A 17339-nucleotide genomic window follows, 5' to 3' on the forward strand; every position below is an offset into this window, starting at 1 on the left:
TTTAAAAGTTTGGGCCATAGACAAAAAAATTGAAAAGATAGGAGTATTTTTTTAATGATTAAGCCTTTTTATAATGAAAAAAATACTGCAGAACCATAAGTGGCTCTAGTTTATGGTCAGATAAACGATCCGGGAGCTATTTCAGACCGGTTAGTGCAAGAATTATAAATAAAAGACCAAATCTCATATGAAATATAAAGAGGAAATTACACTATTTACCAAAAAAAATGAAAGTAATTATAAAACTACGTGTTGATTTTTTTTATTTACAAAAATATTAATAATATTTACAAAAGTACAAAATAATAAAAAATAATATCAAACATACGGTGTATACTGTGGGTATAATGTCAGTATACTAATAAACTAACATTATACCAAAATTATACCAAAATTATACCGACATTATACATACTGAGATTTTATTAATATTAAATGAAAATTTACCAAAATTACATCAAATCGTATACTAAAAATTAAATTAATAATATACCAAAATTATACCAACAGTATACCAAAAGTGTACACATCAAAATATACTGAAATTTTATTATTACATCAACATTACACCACATCGCATACTAAATATTAACCTAACAATATACTAAAATTATACCAACAATATACAAATTCTCTAGTATATTACCAACTATAGTGAAAAGTATATATATAAAAAATATACATGTTATCAACTAGAAAATATATATAAAAATTTATAATCGATATACCGAAAATATACTGAAATTATATCAATAATAAACCAAATATTATTATTAAATTATCTGATTTATAGTTTTAGTATTCCAAAATTATACCATAATTATACTGACATTATAAAAATCGTACTTTTGTAATTAATTTTCATTTTTTGGTACTTTTGTAATTAATTTTAAATCAGTCGTACTTTTGTAAATAAAAAAAGTTTACAGATACTTTTGTAAATATTTTTAAAATTTTAAGTATTTTTGTCATCGTTCCAAATATAAAAGGTCATTCATACATAGTATAGTCCAAGCGAACCCTTTTTTTCCTTTTTCTTTTTCTCCCCCCTAGTTTTATATTTTTCAATTAATAATAATAAAAAATATTTAGAAAACTCTTCATATATATCATAATTTATTTTTATAATTTTAATAGCGTTTTTAAACATACGATATAAAGTAATTTTAAAAATAAAAATAGACCAACTTGAAATGCTTAATATGATTTGATTTTTTTAAAGTTGTAACATTAGACATTTTAATTTTAAAAATATAGTTTTTTAAAAAAATCTTAATTGAAATTTACTATCGGTTTACTAAAAATATAAATTTACTATTAGTTTATTACTCTCTCAGTTCCATTTTAAAAGTTCATTTCCATTTTGCATGTCCCATTTTAAAAGTCTCATTTTTATTTTAAGAATATTTTTATATTGAACTTATCTTTTTTACTTCTTTTTAATCATTTAAAAAAATTCTATGAAAATTTTCACTATCATTAAATAGCTTTTTTTCTACTACTCCGACCCAAAATACTATAGGGGTAAAACATGAAAAACATGAAAAGACAAAGATAATAATTTTTTTTTAATCTGTATGTAAAAACAAATGAGACTTTTAAAATGAAATGGAAAGATTATTTGTTTACGTGAAAAAACAAGTTTATTAGTATCGGTTTATTCTTTGAGTAAATTATTGGTTGATTTACTATCAGTTTACTATTAATATTATAGACATGTATTGAAGTTAATTTTAATTTTTTGACGTCACTAAAAAAAGTTTACTATGAGTTTATTATCGGTTTATAGTTAGAGTATTAAAAAAACAAATTTTTTTGAAAATAATAGTTTATTATGAAGTTAGTTTTAATTTGTTTTAATAAGTAGAATGAAAGTTTTGGAAAAATTCACACACTGGTGTTATAAGTTTTCCTATTTTTGACAACAGAATGACATTTAATTAGTAACAGATTGCGTTCTTAGGCAGCGGAGATTCGGACTTCAGCGCCAGTCCAGCCACCATCGTCACGGCAGTCGGAATTCAAAGAAATTATTTTTCTTGCCTGCTAAGGTTTGCTTAGTGTAAAACTGATTGAAGATTGATAATTGAAATTAGTTGTAGGAAAGAAAAGAATGTCAGCTAGGTTACTGAGAAAAGTCCTCAAAGAACACGAACAACAAAAGCATCAGGAGCTCTATCCTGATGAAGAAGAAGGCGAAGCAGAATCTCCTGATTCAAACCCTCGTTCTGTTATCAATCCATTCGACCTTCTCAACGACGATGGCTCCGATCAGGTCTTCTTTTCTATTTCCCTAATTAATTCATTTTCTTGTGGCTATGAAGTGCCCTTTTATCTTATCCGTTTCAAGATTATGTTCGGATTCGAATAAATCTAATTGTAGTTCTGTTAAGCCTGTAGATTATAGTCTAACTATGAATCTCTTCTTTTAAGATATGATTGATTGTGCTTTAAGAGCATCTTTACTTTAGTTTTTACGGGGTATTTTTCGTGTATCGTTTTATGATATTTTCAAGTAATAGTTACAATACCTTGGACTGAAATAATTGTTTATGTTGCAATGGAGCTTTTCTTGGTACTTGCTAGAAGGAAATGTTTTTACTTGCCTTCAATTTCTGATGTCTGTTCATGGGTTCAGGAGAATGAGTCAGATATCATCGATGAAACTTTGACTGAATCCAGTGACAAACAAGAATCAATCTTGATGAAAAGCGAGATGGATGTAGTGTCGACATCTAATCAGAAATCGAAGAAAAAGAAAAAGAAGAAAAACAAGGCAGCTCCGTCTTCAAATACAAAGGAAGATGAAAAGCTATTTGATGAGGCGTTAGAAAGTGTTTCGTTGAATGTTAATACTTCTAGATATCAATCTGATCCTATCAAAACCAAATTAGAGAATACGAAAGATCGTGAGGTGGCTATTAAGGAATGTAGACCGTCCATCTTGCAAGTGGATCCCAAATGTCTGAATCCTGATAATGAGCTACGGAGAATTTTTGGTTCTAAGGTGGTGAAATCATTTGAGAAAAGTAACCAACCCAGCAGTTCTAGGCAGCAGGGTCGTGGAGCAAGACGTGGAAGCCATCATACTAGAAAGACTTTGTTAGTCTCTCCGTCAGAACATTGGCCTCGATGGGATGGATCTTTGTCAATGGAATCTTTGGAGACTAAGGACGGATACCATCATTTTAGGTAAGAAATTTTCTTATTACTCGATACTGCTGACAGTTCTCGTTGGTATTGCTTTATTCCTAGGTTGTCGGCTTTCTTTCTCATGGTTTCCTAGGCAATGCTATATTACATAGTTGAGAAATATTTGCAGCATTACTTTATCAGATCGACTTTAAACTCTTCATTGCATTATAAAATTTCACGACATATTAGTATTTAATTCATTTTACATGAGCAAAAAGGAATTTCTTGTCAAAAGCTATAGAGTAATTTGGATATTAGTCTGCTTATCTGTGATACAGAGAAGTTAGAAAAACAGCAGTACTTGGAATTTGTTTGCTTAAAGTTTTTCAGTGCCTTAATATTTTCTATAAATTGATGATTTGCAATTTAGGATTTTTATTGATATGTCACTTCCAAAGACTTTTCAGCTATACAAATTGGCATTTGTTTTCATGAATTTTTTCCTTTCTGATGCTTGATCGTATGTAGTTGTACTTTACACCTGTAATTAAATTTCAGGTACTAGTGAGCTCCCATTTCTATTTGCCAGATGATATTTGTTATAGTTATTATCAGTTTGGATTTAGCTATCCTAAAATTGGATTTGTAACATTTGTTTTACTCTTGCAGATATGTGCACTCGTCTTCTTATGAACAAACTCAAAGAGCATTTGAAGCTGCCAAAGCTATTCATGATTTAAATGGCATAGCTAGCATTTTACTACACCATCCTTATCACTTAGATTCTCTTATAACAATGGCAGATTATTTTAAATTTATGGGTGAGCATCAAATGTCAGCTGATGCCGTTGCTAAGAGTTTATATGCCATGGAATGTGCATGGCATCCTATGTTCACCCCAATGCAAGGTAATTGCCAATTGAAGATAAGCCATGAAACAAACAAGCCAATGTTCGTAACTCTTTTCACTCACATGAAAAACATGGATAGGCGTGGATGCCATCGTTCAGCGCTTGAAGTTTGCAAATTTCTGCTTTCATTGGATTTAGATGATCCTATGGGGGCATTGTTCTGCGTCGACTATTTTGCATTGAGGGCAGAGGAGTATGCATGGTTGGAACAGTTTTCTGAAGACTTTAAAAGTGACAACTCCTTATGGATGTTTCCTAATTTCTCGTTTTCCCTTGCTATTTGCCGCTTTTATCTCGAGAAAGAGGAAACCGCAAAAGATACTGCTACACTTGCTACCAAGGCAACTTCAGATGATTTGATGAAGCAAGCATTAATGCTCCATCCTTGTGCACTTAAAAAGTTAGTAGCAAAGGCACCTTTGAAAGATCAGGCGTGGACTAATATATTAAAGAATGCCATTTTCCGATCAGAGAAAACAGGTTCTCTATCATTGGACCATCTTATCAATATATATGTAGAGAGAAGTTATATCATATGGAGGCTTCCAGAATTGCAGAAATTGCTTCGAGATGCAGCTCTACAAGTAGTTGAGACCTTAGAGCATAACAGCACTGAAGCCAAGGATTGGGCTTGTGTACGGAAGGAAGTTTTCTCATCTGAGAACAATGAGTAAGCAGTTCTACTATAGACTTGTTGCTATGTTTACTTAGAATCTGTGTCCTATGGTTTTCTTGGGAATCATGAAAATAGAAAGAAATGTATTGTTGTGTTCTAAAATTTAAGTTTATAGAATTCTTATCAAGATCAGATAGAATAATCTGGTTCTGACTGTCTGTTTCATTTACAGGTATAGCCATTTGCTCGTTTCCGACTTCTCTGATACAGTGCCGACTCTCCCACCTGAGAACCTGCAAAATTTCATGGGTGACCCAAGGATGAGGGAAGCTGAGCAAATTGAAGGAGGTCAAATTGCTAATCCACCTGGTGCTGCTCCTAGACCTCGTGATGTTGCCAATCGTAATGCGCTGGCTGTTTTATTGGAGTCGATGTTGCCATGGGTTAATTATGGAACTCGAGAAGATGGAGGGGATGATGAGGGGAACGGTGTCAATGGTCACAACCAAGGCAATGAGAACTGAATAGCAATATTCTTATTTCTTTCACATAATGTCAGTTATCTTTGGTCCGAAATGTAGATATCATTCTATTGATATTGCTGCAATATGATGCAAACATTTTGTAATGCATCAGTGATACAGATATACTCTCTTTTTCAACAGAAGTTAAACCATGTAGTTAGCTGGCTGGCAGAAAGTAATTTTGAGGAATTGCCCGACATTTGTTATTCCTTTGTTTGTAGACGTTATGATTTTGTTTAAATTGTTGATTAAATCTGATTTATTTAATTGCTTTTACATAACTTTCAAAAACAAAGGATCTTGATGTGCTCAAATTGGGACTTCAGTTAAGAATGTTTTTTCCTTGATATAAATTTTTCATGTACCTATCTAATTGAGTGTTAGAAAATTTAACACATTTTTTCTCTACGTACATTTTTTTCTTTTTTTCATTATTCTAACATTTGATTGGATAGGTTTTTCATGGACCAATCTAGCTAAAACTTTTCCAAAAGTCGAATCATACAAATTATACAAACATGTCATTCTAATTTCAATAATTTGTTAGAAGTACATTCTATCAAACACTCAATGCAGGCAATGTAACATTAACAACAATATCTAAGTTACACTTGGTTATCAATGGGAATGTAATTCAGCATTGCACTCGATAAAAAATTTGTCTGAAACCTTCAAAGCTTATATGCCTACGCCTGCTCATCGTTATGAAAAACCAGGTCATTTGTTTCAAACTAACAAGCTAGATGAGGCGTCAACAAAATTACATTGTCGTACTTTCCCGTGAAACATTTAAATATATCTATCCTCTCTATACTTTGCAAAAACAACAAATCTCGATAGCATTTTGAACAAGTTGTTGAATTAGGAAATGGAATGAGCTGATAACAAGTTCATAATTTGCGGCAGATTGTCATCCCATCTCCTATAGGTACCTATAACACACAGAGTTCTGATTATGGAATTGAAAAGATTTGCTTCTTAATTTTCAGAACATACACATACATACCATACTGATGCTTACGCGCTTGTCCTCCATTAAGTTTTTATTGAAATCCCGGATGCTGACGGTCCTAGCATCATTTACCTAAAACGAAGATAACATCAGAAATATATTTATCCAGGAGGACAATATCTAAAAACCTCTGTAATCATTTACCAAAGGATCAGCAACTTTTCCATGCCAAAGGACATTGTCGACAACAATAATACCCCCAACCCTCACCTGCAAGGAAACTGATAAGCATCGTAAATCGTAATCAATAAGATAATTTGAGAAAACAAGACGAAAAGCCCGCACGGGTTTGGTCTAGTGGTTTAAGTCTCAGCCATCTGGGCGCCAAAGGTCGCGGGTGTCGAACCCCGGCTACACCCTTTCTTAATATGGAGCGGTAGAGGTTGGATTGCTGGCCATTATAGCCCGGAATTACTAGGTATGTGGGCTTGCGGGCGGTCCACATCCCGCGGTTTGACAATGATATTGAGTTTCGGCTCAGTAGAGTGAGTCCTCGTCACAAAAAAAAAGACGAAAAAATGGAACTTAAACAGTTTTTTTTATCACTATTACAATTACAGCCATACCAGCTGCAGTAGCAATTCAAAATACTCTTGATACATTTTCTTTTCAGCATCGACAAATGCAAAATCATAGCTACACAAAAAAAGCATGTCAATAATGAGTGACCAAACCCTAAAACCCTAACGAATAGAAAATGAAGTAATTGACAAAAGCTTCATGCTTTACACTTGCCTGAAAGCTTCCCCATTCTGAATCAGAGATTTTAAAATGTCTGCCGCCATGCCATGCTTAACATTGACCTAATCATCATGCACCAAGAGATTTATTTGTCATATTTTTTCAATTACAACAATACCAAAACACAATTATGTCGTACAGTAGTAGTACCTTGTGGGAAACACCAGCTTTGTCATAATACTTTTTAGCAACATTGAGAGAATCGGCATCTCTTTCACAGGCAACTAAACAACCTGATTCTGGTAGCACCAAAGCAATTGCCAATGATGAGTATCCCTGATCAACAAATACATAAACAAAATTACAATTTGTTAAATCATCAAACACCTTTCTCCATGTCCTCAAAAGTACAGTAACGTCTAATCAAAGTTAAACATTAAAAATGAAAGAACATACCGTATAAACACCAAGTTCAATACAGCGTTTCGCACCAAGAATCTGCACAAGCATCGCAAGCAGCTGTGCTTGATCAGGAGAAACCTATAGAAACAGACTTCATTCAATAATTGTTAATAAAAAAATCAACAATTTGTTTAATTCTATATGCGAGCAGGGCGGACCTAGAAAGAGCATATTTACAATTTTGAATCTTTTTAAAACATATTAATACAAAAATAGATATTATAGTTTTGCCACCTTAAAATTCATACTATGCCCATCTTATTTTTTATTTTGCCAATTTTTTTATGAATTTTCGTACAGTCTTTGCCGCCTTATAAAAAATTTCTCCGCCATTACATAATTTAAAAAAGCTTGATTACCTGCATCTGACTACCACGCATTGCAGAAGTCTCCTCTCGCAATTGTCTCAAGATCTGATTTTGAAAAAAAAACAAAAAAACAAAATCAATCAAACCGAACAATAAACTAAGAATCAAAAAATAAAGCAGTGGAAATAAGAAGACCTCCGGCTCACGAACGTTGGCCAGAATGTAATCATAAAGACGAGGAGTAAGACTTATAATCTCCTTGTTTCCATACTTATCGTCATTAGCTACAACAACCGCCGGTTCGCTGCCGGTGCTAGTAGACGAAGAGTAACAAGAAATTCCGGCGAAACGAACAGTTTTTTCACGCGCATTTCTCAGAGCTACCCTCTCGATAACACTAGAACCATAATCGGCTCGTCGATTTGCTAATAAACAGCACCGGTTAAACGCCTGAGTAGCCGCCATTTCAGCGTTGCTGTAATTCCAGTCACCAGCTGATTATTAGTTACCAAGTGGATTTAATGGGCCTATTCGTGGGCTTTAAATTTGAAGCCCATTGAGATAGCCAATATCATGCTGCCGCGTCATCAGTTATTTTATCTAACCGAACCGAAGCCAAGGTGTGTTGTTTGTGATCTTCCCTGCAAATAGAAGAAATGAACGTGGCGTATGCTCCGGCTTTCTTCCCGGCGAATAGAACCAGAGGCAGCACTTTCAAATTTAGTAAGCCGTTTAGTATATACTTCAATGCTACCGGAAATTTATCTATTCAGAGAAATTTTGTGTGCTCTGCTGCAACTCTAGCTACTGAGAACACCACTCAGGTTTGCATTTTTTTGTCTTTTACGGTGTCGTTTTAATGGTTGTTATTGTGTAATGAGTTGATCGTTATATGATTCTTGATAGGTATCGGAATTTGAAATAGAGAAGAAGAAGCATGATGTTTTAAGTGCTGTGCAAGATACACAAAGAGGATCGGTTGCCACTGCTGATCAACGCTCTATTATTGAGGAGGCTCTGGTTTGTTTTACTTAGAAATTCATTTAATAACTCTATTTATTAATTTTGTAGAATTGATAATGTCAAATGTATTACTAAATAGATATATTTACAAATGAAATGAATTCTAGAGTAAAAGTGAACCAAACAAAAGGGTGAATCTCAACTCAAATGTGAGGAGAAAATTGTATTGGCACTTATTTGATATACCATGGCAGGTCAGTTTGGAGGGATACAACATCGGTACGCCAATTGATTTGGTGAAGTTGGATGGGACATGGCGTCTGCAATATACTTCTGCCCCTGATGTTCTTGTTCTTCTGGAATCCTCTGCTAGGCTTCCTTTCTTGCAGGTATGAATTATCGAGGCCTTAAATATACAATACAATTCAAATATCAGTAGCATTAGCTTTGCACGAGCTGCCCAAAGTTGCGACACTTTTAACTGTTTCATTAACTTGTAGCTTGTGTGTTGAAAGATGTATCTAACTTATGATTTAACTGTAATGTACGGTTTGGTCATCTCTGAGTTTGCATGTATGTCGCTCTTCAAATGTTAATGGTTAATTGATAGATGGAGTAAATTTCTTGTGCCTTCTCTTCTTGTTTTTCCTGTTAAATTTAGTGCTTTTATCCGTGAGTACAAGGATAGGTTGGGCAGATCTTTCAGAAATTTGAATGTCGGGATCAGTCAAATGGAGGCATCATCCGCAATGTTGTACGATGGAGTATTCCAGCATTGTTTGAGGTAAAATTTAGCTCTCCTCTCTACTACATTATCTTCATTTTTATGGCACTTGTGCATGCTAAGATTTTTTGGATGATGTCCTCTTGTTTGAGTGGTTTCTGTTCAGCAACTGTGGATCTGAACATGCTAACTCCATCAATTTCTATTCATTAATAATTGTAGAATTATTTTAGCTAGTACCAACTCTTTTGGCTCATGTCAAGTGTTTTCTTTTTGATGAACATATTGTAAAAATGTTGGATCTGATCTTACTCTTGATATTTTTTTTCCTATTAAGCACCATTTTTTATCTTATTTTTTCAGGAACAGGACGGTGTTACTCTCCTGGTATCTGCGAAATTTGACATTGTTTCTGCACGTAACATCTATCTGCAGTTTGAAGAGGTTGGTTTCTCTGTCCTTCATATAACACATGACATCCAAAAAAGATTAGATACACTGCATACATACAACTGTCTGACTCTATTAATTACCCCTCAAGCTGTGCCATTCATGATTTCAACTAACAAGAAAAGCTATTTTGGCATTGTTATCTATGTAATGTGACTTATGGCAATAAGTTCTCTAGTCCCATCTAACTAAAACTGCAACTATGTGGCCACTTAAATCTTTTGTTCCATAGAGTCATCACATCAGTTTTTCGTATTAGATGGCTGATTGGTATTCTTTTTCTGTTGCTGAATCTAGAATTTCCATATGTTGCATTTGGCAGATAAGTATTCAAAATGTTAAAATCAGCGAACAGGTGCAAGCTCTAATAGCTCCAGCATTATTGCCACGCTCATTCTTGAGTCTACAGGTATGACCTGCACTACTATGTCCATACTCCACTGTTTAATTCTGAGTGATGCATGTATAAATAAGTCTTTGATCCTCTTCATACCTTCAATGTACTAAATTTCTCTAAATCTTGACTTAAAGTGGTTGTATTCTCATAAGCTTTGAGACACAACTACTTATATAATTACAATTAACTCAAAAATTTGTTTAAAATTGAAACCTCCTTATTGTATATCATACGCTTACAACTGATAACTCTGTTTGTGCAGATTTTTGTTTCCCTAATTTCTGAGATAATGAAATAATAGATATAACAAGTGATGATGTATCTCTGATCTTTCTTCGTGTGCAGATCTTGCAGTTCATCCGCACGTTCAAAGCACAAATTCCTGTAAGAAACCCAGGAAATTCAGGAAGGTATAGCTTGTTTTTTTGTGTCTCATTAACAACTACCTGTTAGTATATACACATGAATGGATGGTAATGATGTTTAATTTTCAGGCGAGCAGTTGGAGGACTCTATTATCTTTCTTATCTCGATAATAACATGCTTCTAGGGCGTGCTGTTGGAGGTGGTGGAGTCTTTGTGTTTACTAAAGCACAGTCTCTCGACTTATAAGGAACGAGCTTTGTTTATTTTACCGCCTACTACTACTATACTCTGCACTACATATAGAACTCGGTATACAAGGCAACAATAAAACTGAAGGGTTCAGATTGGAGTTCAAACTAATCAAGCAAGAAGATAAAATCCAATCGCTGCATTCCGGCTCTGCATTTCTCGAGTAACTTATAAATGTGGTGGATTTCAACATTTACAAATTCTGTATAAAGTGAAATGTAATGGCTTCAAGATGCTGCCGGATGTACTATATTGCAGAAGATCTCGAAATATTGCTCGGATATCTCAAAATTGTCTAAATCAAACAAACATGTAAACAGTAAGAGATGTATCTTATACCTTTTTTCTTTTCCCATATAACTTATAGTTTTCTCTACAAAAATCCCTTACACCAAAATTTTGTAGCCTTTTGAAATATAATTGGAAATTGAGACAACAATGTTCTAGTCAGTTTTCAGCAGTTCTCTAGATTTATAAGCAGTGATTTGATTGATGATTGAACTTTACAATTAATCTTCTTGTGGTTTATTAGGTATTAATTTTTTTACTCCTGTTTTTAATTTAATATCAATATTTCAACGCATATCGAACTGGTACTGTTAATTTACATTTTAGATTACTGTCCTTAGATAAATTAGTGGACGCGTGCTGGATGCTAATTGGACTTGTAACTTTATCTTCGAATGCCAAGTATACATTTGCTTCAATTATATTATCTAAAGTATAACTAAATTTACGGCAATAAAATTGAAACTAAGGGCAAAAATTTGGTACCACACAAGCAATTAACCCTAATCCTGTTCTTTAACCAAGCAAACTATTCCAACGTTCCTTAAGTGCCTCGTCTGCCTTCTCAGAGGGAATAGCCTGCAGTCTGAAACTGCCATCAACTGGTGTTTCTATAACAAGCCCCAATCTAAATAATGTGTCCACTGCCTTCTGCACCGGCATTTCGACCTGCATTTATTCCAACACAATAAGTACATAATATTTTTAGCATGTATAGACAATAATGCCCAGCCCTCATTGATTTACCTTTGCTTTAAAGGCATCATAAATAAATCTTTCACATTCATCACAGAGACTTTGTCGAGAAGTGACCTGCAGGTAGAACAATAAACAAATCCATAGAAAATATCAGACAAGCCATACACGGGGAAAAAAATCTGGTACTATAATAATAAAAAAATATTATAAGATACGTAGACCTGGCCATTCTTTGCTTTAAGCAGGATTGCGTAGGTTAAAATAGCTTCCTTGAACTGCATCATAACATGGTTTTGAATGATAAGAAAATATATTAGGAGACATAAACTATCTTGTTGAAAAGTATTATAAAATTGCTAGTCCAGGGCAATGGGGAACTGAAGGTAATGAGGAGTGAGGACTAATCAAGAATTTCAACTAATTCTCCCAGTTAGGACTGACATTCTGGAAGTTATCACGTTAGCAGAAGTGCATAACTTTTGAATTCAACAGATGTATATAAACTTTGCAATAAAAAGTTGTTACTTTACTTTATATTGATTAGTATCCAGATTTATTAAGAAATTTAGACAGGAATAGAAGAGTTTCTCACTTGCTGCTGTTCGGAAGCATCCAGCAGAAAATGAACTGAGCCAAAGCCACTAGCAAGTGTTTTCTCATAAAGTGTCCTGTTAACAAGTAGCTGTAATGATAAAATTTAAGAAACTATAAAATGATTCTAGAGCCCATTTAAACTTGATAATTATGAAATGTAGTAGTAAAAATAGACATTAATAATCTTGCAGATCAGCTGAAATATGTTTGTTAACTCACTTGATATCTATCCCATGTCTGCTTGTAACCCAAAGCAATACGCGTCACATAGATTATCAGAGCAATGACAGGGATCACATCAAGAAATATTGCCGTCCTGCATCATTGCGGAAAAGAGGCAGTGTTCTATCAATTTCTCATTGCACCTTTACAGCATTAAATGATTTCAATTTTCAAGCATTCCCTCGAAAGTAAAGGTGGCGGCAACACATTGTCATGTTTAGAAATTCTAATAGTTTATGGAAGTACTGACATTTCAAAACAGCCGTATTGAAACAAAAAACACATACGGTGAAGACAAGATATCTTCGAATTTGTAATTGATGAAGTATGCCGAAAGTCCCAATGTAGTGGCCACATCCAAGCGTACCTACAGGTTCATGATATCCTGTGAAGAACCTATCAAACAACATTACACCTGCTGCTGCAGCTTTGAAAATTCCCATACTGTTCACAAAGTGTCTACAGCATGTAACTAAGAGAGATTTAAGTTCTTCAACTAAAATATTAGAGAGATTTTAACTGTACATACTGTGTCTATGATGCGGAAAGAGAGCTTTTTATGAGGGAAAATGACCTGCAAAGAATTTGATAGCAATTGAAATTTGTATGCATATATTCGAACGAATCATCACCATCACAAGACTATAATAACAATAGAAAGGATAAAAGAACATATCAAGCGTTGGAAGTATTACTGGTAGATCTGGAATAGGAATTCTCTCATAGATCTTTAATTGCAAAGATGGAACCTCAGCTTTATTGCTGGTGTCGTTTTCAGTAACTTCCTTGGTATAAAGCAAAATCAACTCTTCAAAGGCAGGTTCCTGATGAGGAGACACACTGATGTTCAATAACAATATGCATGTAGTTGACCTCATACAATGCATGTTGGAACTTAAAGTGAGACAAACATAACTTATTAATACTAATATGTCCCAGTTTCGTTTACATATGTGCACAGACAAAAACAATAAGGGAAAACTACTGCATTATGTTCCCAATTATTACATTGTGGAGCAAATTGGTAAAAGAAGTTGAGAATTTCTTGAAGAAGGAAATACCTGGAGCACTGCCTCTGAAAGAAGAATAGAAAAAGAAGTTTTTATCATTTTCCAAATATCATTTCCGCAGTATTTTCTCATTGCAGGTCTCCATATATCACCAAGTGATATCCTTGATAAGAACGTTGGCCTGAGTGAACAATTCTTCTATTACTGGTGATTCAGGTGATAATGGTCTATCACCAAATATCAGATATTAACTAGCTAGTCACAGTGCCAAATACATAAATAAAAAAAGTTATAAGATGCTATATATGTAATATACAGTTGGCCATTCGTTTTGCAATTCTAGGATTCTGAAGCATTAATCCTCCAAATTCATCAAAGCTAATTATATAAACAGTATTTCAACTATTGTTCCCCCCATCTGATAAAGTAGGCCACCTAGCGCCTACCCCTCTCCACCCTACCTCTATGCATCCCAACCATGAGCTAAATGGTCAGCCTTGTTTAGTTGAAATGCCCTTGATACTAAATAACTAAGACTATTTTCAACAAAAAAAAAACGAAGACTCTAAGCAAAGTCTAAGTAAAATACATCAATCTAATATAGTAGACAACAGAACCCATGATAATCACACCAATGAAATGAGTTTCTTACAAAACATTAATTGCAATCGATGCACCTAACATCAGAATCAATACTTATAAATTATGGTTTATTTTAGGGAGTAATTGTTCTTACACCTAGAACAATGAAAATCCAAAAGGAAAAGAGAAAACTTAACAGATCAGAGAAGATAGAGTGGTAACATGAAAGCATAGCTTCAAATGTCATTTACCTTAAATATGGTTCAGAAGCATAATTATCATTTTCAAGTTCAAATGCTGTTTCTGGTATAGGAGGTGCAAACCCAATCCAAGCAAGCAACTTCCTGAGCAACCTTCGACGAGGACCAACTGGTGAAAGAAATCCTTCATAACGACTAACCGCCTTCTGTGCTGCGAGCCAAATGGGAACATCACTATCTGATAGCTGGTCCTCTTCCGGATGATTATCGGACTCTTTTTCATTATTGGAATATGATTTCTGAAAAAGAGATAGTTCCTCCAGCCAGAGTGTCATTCTCTTGACCGAATCTTGTACTTCTTGTGTCTCAGAAAAATCTACAATTGCCTATCCCAATGAAACATAAACGGAGCATGTCCAGCTTAATAATCTAATATAATAGCATTATATGATAGATAACAGTAATCTAAAAGAAGGATTGAATGACCAGTTATAGATTAGTAATATAGGAATCTGAACAGCATTTTCACCATCTGTCGAGCAATTCTTTTTCCCTGTGTAAAGTGTTACTACACATTTGCTTTCAAACAGATGGTAGTAAAGAAATCAAGCAAAATCAACTACCTCTTTTATCCATTTTCCTATTTTCCCCAGTGGATTTGACACGAGGAAGAAAATTCTCTGCAGAAGCACCGACTGAAGGTAATCCAGTTTTTCTACAATCAATAGACCTTTTTGTCTCTCATTTGCATAACCCCTCCTGAAAAAAGAAGATCGGAGTAAAAAAGAACAGCATCAGAAACATACTGCATAGCAGAAAGTGGACGAGTGAGCAATCTTGTACAGCTAGTTAACAAAGAAACAGAATTTCTTTATAGAAATAAATAACAATCTAAACTTTAACTTCACATAAACTCATGTTAAAAGCATCACACAGTGGCTAAAAATTACCTGAATATAATTGCATTGGATGCAGAAGCTTTCTTCCAATCAACATATACAGGCAACGTAAGAAGGTAATCCGAATTCAGAGCAGACGTCAACATTAAATCCTGAGCCGATAGTTCTTGAAACTGAGCATTATCAAGAAGCTGCATAAAAGCACGCTGGAAACGAGTGGCAACAGCAAGTCTACAAAAGATAATTGATTAAACAAGTAACCATTCAATAAGCTGAAAATTCAGAATACCTAAGAAGAAATAGTTTAGAAACAGACCTGGATTCGCCATTCGAACACTTCTTATTAACTTTAGCTGAAGTACCTAAGAAATTTCTCCAATCCAATCCATAATTGAAATTAAATTGCAAATCTAATTCAGTCTCTTTTGCATCATCCTCCACACTCTTAATTCCATTGATACGAATGCTATCATTTACATCAGATTTGTCTCTGTTAGCATCAGATTTTGCATCAGAATTAACAAACCCCTGGTCACTTGTTTCCTCAGAATGAGTGAGGAAATAATCTGTCCGCATATCTTCCAAAATAACTTTGTGCTCAGCGTGAATAATAGAATCCAACCGCCTGTTAGTAATCATTAATCAATAAAAAATTCTGACAGCTCCGTCAAAATTACTGAAAATAAAAAACAAATTTAACAGTCATAAAACTTACGAAGAAAGTTTGAGAAAGTGATCGGCGTCATCTTGAGAATCGAAAAACTTCGATATAATAGCATCTAAAAGCTCCGTCTTAGAAACCGGTATGTACTTTTCCCTCGAAACTCGTATTTTCGAAATTCCCCGTTCATCCTCCTCCTCCTCGTCTTCTTCTTGCCGATTACCAAGTGGAGCTTGATCGGTTTTATTATCACTCTGCTGAAGCAATTTTAAAACCTCCAGAGTAGGAGGCGTTGATTCGAGAGGCTCCTCCATGGATAACTCCTGGAGTCTGAGAGAGCAACGGGGAAATCTTTGAAACGGAGCGCATTTTGACACTGAACGGTTTGATGAGAAGAGACGGCGAGGTTCCGGTGAATGTGATAAAGCATTGGTGCCCGTGAAATTTCGCAGGGATAACATTTACATCGGCTGAAGCAGAAATTAAAAAAAAAAAAAACACTTCAACGGTAGATATTTGGCGGTGGCGGGGTGGCGGGTTGGGGAATATTTTAACGGTTGGAAGTATGTGTTCCGCGTGTGCAGCTCTTTTGCGCCAAATCTTTGGATAAGCTAAATATTACTGGATACCCCTTGTCGTAATTCAATTTAAAAATTCCCTCTAAAATTATTAATTAAAATAGAAAAAATATTTTATAAATACAAATTAAGAATTAAATAAAACACAAAAAAATTAGTATCAATAAATTAAAACAAAATGAGTTTATTTTTTTAATTTTGTATATTTAATATATTCAAAATTTTATTTATAATATTAATGATATTGCTATAATTTTTTTGAGCTCACACAGTCAAAAATGACGTCAAAATAAGTATTTAATTAGAGTATTGAATATTTAGCCCGAGTTTATATATTTTTTACTGGGGTATAAACACTTATTATGACATCATGTTTGACCATATAAATTTTTAAAAATTATATAGTGTTCATTATCTTTTTTTTGAAATAAATATAAAATAGGGAAAAGGGTCAAATAAGCCCCTAACGTTTAGCCTATATATCAAGTAGGCCCTCAACATTCAAAAAGGGTCAAATAAACTCCTAACGTTTTTAAATTGTATCATCTAAACCCTTTTTAGGGGTCACCGAGGACTCTAACGTTTGATATATCATATCAACGAGGACCCATAGGGAGGGCTTAGATGATACAATTTAAAAACGTTAAGGTCCTTGTTGCACCTTTTTGAACGTTGAGGGTCTACTTGACCTATAGGTTAAACCTTAGGGGTTTATTTGACCATTTTCCTTATAAAATATGAGGTAATTTTTATATCAATTTATTATATTCAATATTTTATATTTTATTAAAAACTTTTGAAAACAAAA

General features: G+C 34.0%; 4 protein-coding genes across 5 annotated transcripts; 2 read left to right on the forward strand and 2 right to left on the reverse strand.

Annotated features, from left to right (window-relative positions):
* Positions 1 to 1893: 1893 nt before the first annotated feature.
* Positions 1894 to 5453, forward strand: LOC126653720 (uncharacterized). Its single transcript, XM_050347647.2, has 4 exons — positions 1894 to 2275; positions 2639 to 3192; positions 3805 to 4716; positions 4895 to 5453. The coding sequence occupies exons 1-4, from the start codon at positions 2114 to 2116 to the stop codon at positions 5184 to 5186; spliced, it is 1920 nt and encodes a 639-aa protein (XP_050203604.1). The 5' UTR covers positions 1894 to 2113; the 3' UTR covers positions 5187 to 5453.
* Positions 5454 to 5801: 348 nt separating this feature from the next.
* On the reverse strand, positions 5802 to 8144 carry LOC126653897 (tricin synthase 1-like). Its single transcript, XM_050347891.2, has 9 exons — positions 7845 to 8144; positions 7701 to 7754; positions 7336 to 7419; positions 7090 to 7215; positions 6934 to 7001; positions 6765 to 6834; positions 6343 to 6408; positions 6193 to 6270; positions 5802 to 6118 (listed from the first exon to the last, which is right to left on the reverse strand). The coding sequence occupies exons 1-9, from the start codon at positions 8112 to 8114 to the stop codon at positions 6077 to 6079; spliced, it is 858 nt and encodes a 285-aa protein (XP_050203848.1). The 5' UTR covers positions 8115 to 8144; the 3' UTR covers positions 5802 to 6076.
* Positions 8145 to 8255: 111 nt separating this feature from the next.
* Positions 8256 to 11158, forward strand: LOC126653896 (probable plastid-lipid-associated protein 10, chloroplastic). Its single transcript, XM_050347890.2, has 8 exons — positions 8256 to 8473; positions 8556 to 8669; positions 8867 to 9001; positions 9301 to 9396; positions 9700 to 9780; positions 10109 to 10195; positions 10529 to 10593; positions 10678 to 11158. The coding sequence occupies exons 1-8, from the start codon at positions 8306 to 8308 to the stop codon at positions 10793 to 10795; spliced, it is 864 nt and encodes a 287-aa protein (XP_050203847.1). The 5' UTR covers positions 8256 to 8305; the 3' UTR covers positions 10796 to 11158.
* Positions 11159 to 11447: 289 nt separating this feature from the next.
* LOC126653893 (uncharacterized) lies at positions 11448 to 16544 on the reverse strand. Of its 2 annotated transcripts, XM_050347888.2 has the most exons (14): positions 16008 to 16543; positions 15609 to 15917; positions 15344 to 15523; positions 15017 to 15152; positions 14445 to 14779; positions 13663 to 13792; positions 13297 to 13425; positions 13131 to 13175; positions 12889 to 12968; positions 12599 to 12695; positions 12378 to 12467; positions 12007 to 12060; positions 11834 to 11899; positions 11448 to 11755 (listed from the first exon to the last, which is right to left on the reverse strand). In XM_050347888.2, exons 1-14 carry the CDS (start codon positions 16412 to 16414, stop codon positions 11603 to 11605), a joined length of 2211 nt encoding a protein of 736 aa, XP_050203845.1. In that variant the 5' UTR covers positions 16415 to 16543; the 3' UTR covers positions 11448 to 11602. The 2 variants fall into 2 exon arrangements, 1 of the variants encoding a protein (XP_050203845.1); XR_007632353.2 differs by lacking the exon at positions 11448 to 11755 and having other exon boundaries at positions 12378 to 12453; positions 16008 to 16544.
* Positions 16545 to 17339: the final 795 nt, after the last annotated feature.

The sequence above is a fragment of the Mercurialis annua genome, linkage group LG6, assembly GCF_937616625.2.
Source record: "Mercurialis annua linkage group LG6, ddMerAnnu1.2, whole genome shotgun sequence".
NCBI classification, from domain to species: domain Eukaryota; kingdom Viridiplantae; phylum Streptophyta; class Magnoliopsida; order Malpighiales; family Euphorbiaceae; genus Mercurialis; species Mercurialis annua.